General features: G+C 31.6%; 1 protein-coding gene across 1 annotated transcript; it reads right to left on the bottom strand.

The window, feature by feature from the left end:
* Positions 1-563: 563 nt before the first annotated feature.
* LOC122500405 (hexamerin-like) lies at positions 564-3,315 on the bottom strand. Its single transcript, XM_043609319.1, has 6 exons — positions 3,005-3,315; positions 2,582-2,918; positions 2,095-2,501; positions 1,636-1,952; positions 1,217-1,569; positions 564-1,098 (listed from the first exon to the last, which is right to left on the bottom strand). Exons 1-6 carry the CDS (start codon positions 3,227-3,229, stop codon positions 695-697), a joined length of 2,043 nt encoding a protein of 680 aa, XP_043465254.1. The 5' UTR covers positions 3,230-3,315; the 3' UTR covers positions 564-694.
* Between the last annotated feature and the right edge of the window lie 2,965 nt (positions 3,316-6,280).

Below are 6,280 nucleotides of genomic sequence, written 5' to 3'. Positions count from 1 at the left end.
TTTGTCTCCTTGGCAATTCCTTGGCAAATAATATTGGCCCGATGCTTGGCTACCGATCATTGGCAGTAGCGTGATCATCCCAAGTTTAAACCATTGGTGGTCCAATGATGGTTGCCATTAATGTTCCAATAATGGAACGGAGTTCGCCAAGCATGGCCCATTATTGAACCAATCGTTTACTTCCCATTGGGGTCTTATGAGTCGTAAATTGAAAATAATTACATTAATAATTCATTTCTGTTTTTTTTATGAAGGAGTTTACACCGAGTGGTATAAATTTATACTCGCGCGAGTATAAGCGGATATTCCTCCACGAGAATATACTCGCGCCTGCGCAAACACGTGGTCAAGGCAAAGTCTTTCACTACACATCTGCAGGCAAACATTATGCGCAGGCGCGAATCTATTCTCCTGGAGGAATATCCGTTTATGCGCGCACGAGTATAAATATAAGCCTCTTGATGTAAACTCCTTCTATGAAAGGAAAGATTCCCAAATACATTACAACTTAAATGTAAATATCAGTTTTATTTTTAAACTAGAATATAAAAATTTTTGGAAGCTTTTGGTTCGATGCGATTTTATTTGTATGCAATTTATAATACAATTTTTAGTAGAGAAACATATAGAAGCGGTAGAACGGAGAGCAGTTAAGAATCTAATTCTATAGACTATTATCTAGAAAGTAAAGTAACTAGTGAGTGACGTTTAGTTCATATTCATCTTTGTGGAATATGTTAACATCTTTAAAAAACATATTTGGCCCGTCAAATTTAAATTCATAAATAGGCCTGTCTAGAGGGAAACCAAAGGGCTTAGGTTCCAATAAATAGTCGCCAAAAATTCTAGATGAATATTTGAATGCTTCACTTGTCATTGGACAAATATAAACGAAAAATTGGAACGGCATGCCTTCTTTTTTACCCTTTGGCAGTGTGAGTCTCTGTGGGAAGCCATAGAGATGTCCTTGATACTTGAAGGATTCACCTTGAATAGCTTTCATCAATCTCTTATAAAAGATGTCACTTGGTTCCAAATCAGGAGTCGTGAAGAAAAATTCTTGACTACTGCGTTCAATTTTGTTCATGCCCGCGTTCACTATAAGAGAAATAAAGCTTCTTATTCTGATAAGGAAGTACAGACTCTTCTAACAATTAACGATTTTTCAAAAAGTAATTACTAATAATTTGCTTCTATTCAATATAACAATACTTACAGTCCAATATCCATTGATCAAGTTCGTAGAAATATTTATAACTGTCTCGGAAGTCATAAAGTTTGTGATGCGGATCGTATTTTGGTCCAAGGAAAATTCTCATTACAGCTTTGGTTGCTTTTTCGGAATTAACAGTAAAGTGGAATTTGAATGGCTTATGATTGAGACGATATTGCCGTACTTTAATTTGCATTGATTCTGCCTCCTTTTCACTCTCGACACTCAAACCAGCGCCAATAGGTGTTTCGTACTCATCAAAGTATGTTTGAATTTTGTCAATTACCACCGATTCAATTTTAAATTCTGGGAAAATGACCTCTTCGTTCTTGTACGCCTTCATATGGTCCTTGTATCTATTAAGTTGACATTAATAAATTAAAATCCTTCGGATTGCATATTTTGCAAACTGATATACTAACCTGCACCAGTAATTGAAGATTCTTTTGTAAAGTCGGTAGAATGCAGGATCCCTCATGCTAGTATCGTAATATTCGAGTGCACTTGGAATTATCTGATAAGGATTATTAGGTTCAAGATTGAATCCTAAAATTTTTCGTGTGTAAAAGTCGAAACTTCCGTAAAATGGAAGATTGAGAGAATCCTTGTTTCCTTCGATGACATTTCCTAAGTAATTGAAACCTTCAGGAGTGTATATATTCACCCATTTTCCATCTTCTTTCAAGAGAAAACCTGAGTCAATAGCGGCTGATATGCGAAATTCGTAGTCTTTGACTTTCTATGGGAATTAATTAATGTTTTTAAAATACGCGATTTTTCTCAGATTATGAAAAATATAAATTCAAAGCTAAAATAATAAATAGCTTCTGATTATTTTTTTCATTTTTAAAAACTTGCGTACTTCAGACTTATAAAAATACCTGAATGTATTTGTACTTGTATTCAGGAAAGCGGGTCCAATGGGATCTTTGTGGATATGGGAAACTGTTGTGGAAGGTCATTGTCGGGAAGTAGCCAGTGTGGAATTCTCTGTCCCAATCGAAGTCCTCAACGTATCCTAAATCATTGGATAAACGTTCCAAGAAATAACGGTTCCAAAGTTGTTTGTGTCCATAAAGGTACTCTCCACCACGATATCCTTTTGTCAAATGGAATTCCTCACTGTTAAGCCAGAATGGGTATTCTAATCTGTAGTACATATAGTAAGTACTTAGTCCAATATCCTCGGTAAAATAAGAAAGTTTATGCTCCTCATCAGAGTCGAGATTCAGATACCAGCCGGAATAGTTTGCAGGTATGAAATAGGTTTCAATATCACCTTTCGATTCTAAAAAAACGAGTATTTGTAAAACATGTAAGAAATTGTTCTAATCGAGTTGTCTAACAATTCATTAAATGTGAACATACCCATTATTCCGAATCGTTTCGGATGGTGCGCTTTCTCTAACACTTCAGAATTGAAAAATGAGTATGGGTAAATTTCGTAAGGCGCTGGTAGTCTGATGTATTTGGTGTCTGGGCGTCTGATGACAGCTTGTGCAAAGGCAGTGTAGAACATGCCCTCGTTAATGTGAGCTCGTGCCCAGAGGGCTGTTTTGTAGAAAGTCTCAAAATCTTTTGCATACCAGAACAATCGGAATAGTGCCATTGTTTCGTGTAAAAGTAAAGGATAGAACATGGAATAAAGTGCTCCTCGCGGAAGCATTCCATTTTTCCAGTGGTGAAGGAATTCTGTCACGGCAGTCTGTGAACAATTTTTAAGAAAATTTATATAAAATTTATCTTGTCAATATTACATCAATTTGAATATCGCATATTAAAAATAATTACACTGTTGGTGTAGGAATCGATGTTAGCTTTGATTTCCCATGCTTGGCCTTCTTTGAAGAGATCAGGAGCGACAATTTCCGGTTGTGAGAGATGATAAACAATATTGTAGATCCGTTTTTGCTTGAGAAGATAGTCCTTGTCGGCTGTGTATTCAGTGGAATACTCGGCATATATTGCTTGGCAGAAGCACGCCAATATGGCCAGAAATACTAAAAGTCTGGCCATTATGGCACACGGGTTTTGTTAAATTGAATCAGTCAACAATAATAACTGTTATGATAAACTGTCGCGAGTATAATGACTGCCTTTCGATCCACCGCTTGGACTTTTATACCAAGCTTTGTTTCTTTAATCTTCCCACTATAAGTCAAAACAGTGACCCTTGTATATTGTTTTTATGAGCTGTCGATATATAAATCTCTTTGATTAACCCTTTCGTGCCCCCGGGAAACCCAGCGCGTGGATTTTGTTGAAACTTGTTACTCGGGGGTTTTCGGGGACGCTGACTATAAATCTGCAGTCAGATTTTCAAAATTCAGAATGGCAACCCCGAAAACTCCAGAGTAAGAAGTTTTAAACGAATTTGAAAAATTTTGGAAAAAATATCCACCATATTGGGTCCATCACTTTGAATTTTGAAAATTTGACTTTAGATTGTTAGTTTTGTACTATTTGTTAGTTTAGATTGTTAGTGTTGTAAGTGATCCATATTTATACTAGAGGCACGAAAGGTTTAAAAAACCTGTTTATAGGTATAGCTAAATTTGCAAGCAAAGTAATATTGCAGTTAGATAGTTATCTGATTAAAAAAACTTCTACTCTTCTTTTATTAGTACTAAGAAATTCTAAGAAAACTTCCTACTTTTTATGAATGTCTTTCTTAATGTAGGTACTGCAATTGTGATATATTTGGTGATTAAGATTTGATTAGTACATCGGCTTTATAATTGAGTAATATTGATGTACTTATCAAAACTTTTCAATATCTTAAATAAATTATGCTCTTTAAAATAGTGTTCGAGAAACGAGAAATCTTTTTGTTTGATGACTTTCAATACAATAACGTCTTAAGAGTGTAACTATTCGGTTATGCTCCACAATTAATATTGTTCTTAAATTATTTTAATGTTTCAAGTTCAATTTTAAAATAATTCACATTTTCCGAAAGAAATAAATCAAACTAATGTTTTGTATTTTTTCCTATAGAGATTACAATGAACGGATAAGGCACATGCTTATATAGGTTTTGTGTGTATACAATCAAGTTGTTTTGAATAACATAAACGGAAAGAAATGTCAAGGATAAGTTGATTAACAGTTGAATTGATTTTGTGAACTGCTTAAAAAGTAAATAAATAAAGCTATTAAATACAATACATCTAAGAATTAAGAAAACTGTTTTTCAGGTTCCTATAGGAATATTGTTATCAATTTCATATTGGGACATTGAAAATAAATGGGTTTTTTATGTGTATATAGATTAACAAATATTTGAAAAAATTGAAGGTAAGAGAATTAAAAAATTTGCAAATTTTTTAACAAAAGTAAGATCAGTTTATTGATATTCCAAAAATTAATTTTATAATTATTATCCATTAATAACAAATAAAAATATGAATTACCTATTAACCACGTGTTTGTCGATGATAAAATTAATTGGCATCATAAATTGTTAGGCACAAAGAATTACATATTCTATCTGTTTTCTATTATAAAAATGAGAAACTGGCAAAAATAATGATTTTATTAGAAAAGTGAATTGCGAATTATGATTTGAACTTTAACCATTATGATAACTGTCAACGAATTTTTTTTTGTCAACGAATTTATCATAAATATTATAATATTTATGATAAATGAAATTCATTAAACTAAATAATATCGTGGTTCAATATCCTCTATAGTGTCACTTTACCAGTCTTTTAAAAATATATTTTAAAAGATAAAATTTCTCATTTTCATGTTTGTTATCATCATAAATGTCAATTTCTTCATAAATAAATTTAATGTTGCTTTAGATATATGATATATTAAATATCGCCTTTTAAAAATTAAAACAATTTTTTTAAAAGTTTTTAAATATTTATTTGAATTGCTTTTTCATGGAAGCATTGTTTTAATGAAAATTTTCAAACTTCATTTTTTAGCATATCTTTATGTTTTTTGACCCAAGAAATTAAAAAATCACAATTTTAAAAAATGGCATTCTGTATATATACATATATGTGCGTGTAAACATTATATTTTCATAAATATATCGAGACTATGAAGAGCTTTAGGGAAGAATTTTGTTTAATTTTAGATAAAATGGAGGTATTTTGAAGCAGATTAAAAAAGATTAATTATATTTTTTGTATTTGGGTCAGACCAGCTCAACTGTGAAACAAAATTTAATTGAATTTTTAAAATATAAAACTTTTATAGAAATCTGTAGTTCACAAAAAAACACTTTTAACCGTTTCTTGAAATTTAAAATTTTTTTATTTATTTTGCATTAAGAAAATACTGATAATCACTGACACGAACAAACTATTAAAATTAGGACATTAGGTCGAAATTATGAAGAAACACATTAAAATTTTTTTTTAAATTTGTTTAAACAATTTTTCTTGTTTAATTATAATTTTAAAGACAAAAAATAATTTTTTTCTTGCAGTTGAATAATGCAATGGTTTTAATTAATTTAGGGTCTAGACTAAAGATACAAAAATTATTAACACTCTCTACCCCCCTAAAACCACCCTTATTTTAAAAAACAACCCCTAGGAGCATAAATAATAGCAGTAGGGGAGGATGGGGCAAGGATAGTTAGTTGCTGTTATGCTTAGACGGCTTGCTCAAAAATCGCGTAATTCATGGTATATTCCCATGTTGACACCAAAATATGATAGTAAAAATTGGAAGGCAATCTGTCACCATTTGCGAAGTTAGGAGTTTATTTTTGAAAAAAGTATGTTCTGCTAAAATGTCAGCGTAATGTTTATCATATTGTTTTCTATATTAGAGTTTCAGAATATTTATTTACTTAAGTGTTTTCCGGAGTGGAATTTCTTGCTGAACACGAATATCGTATTTATTTTCAAATTAATTCACGTTGTTCCATGAAATTTAGAAAAAACTGAAATATGGGCTCACGGGGCAAGGATAGTTAGAGATAATACGGCACGTTAAAATCCTGTTAATGACATTGAAAATTTTAAAAAAGTGTTTAATTGTTCTTTTTAGATTAATATACATAATGGTGAGTAATTATATGAGGCATTTTACGTGAAATGT

The sequence above is a fragment of the Leptopilina heterotoma genome, unplaced genomic scaffold, assembly GCF_015476425.1.
Source record: "Leptopilina heterotoma isolate Lh14 unplaced genomic scaffold, ASM1547642v1 Lhet_1833, whole genome shotgun sequence".
Lineage (NCBI taxonomy): Eukaryota > Metazoa > Arthropoda > Insecta > Hymenoptera > Figitidae > Leptopilina > Leptopilina heterotoma.
Note: the sequence above shows the minus strand (reverse complement) of the source record. Positions and strands in the feature narration are given on the sequence as shown.

What these genes read in the sequence shown, in the direction of transcription:
- LOC122500405 (XM_043609319.1), bottom strand. Translation starts at nt 3,229, where the DNA reads ATGGCCAGACTTTTAGTATTTCTGGCCATATTGGCGTGCTTCTGCCAA. An exon ending in ACAAGTACAAATACATTCAG is followed by an intron (nt 1,953 to 2,094) that starts GTATTTTTATAA and finishes TAATTCCCATAG; the next exon opens with AAAGTCAAAGACTACGAATT. An exon ending in TGATCAATGGATATTGGACT is followed by an intron (nt 1,099 to 1,216) that starts GTAAGTATTGTT and finishes TTTCTCTTATAG; the next exon opens with TGAACGCGGGCATGAACAAA.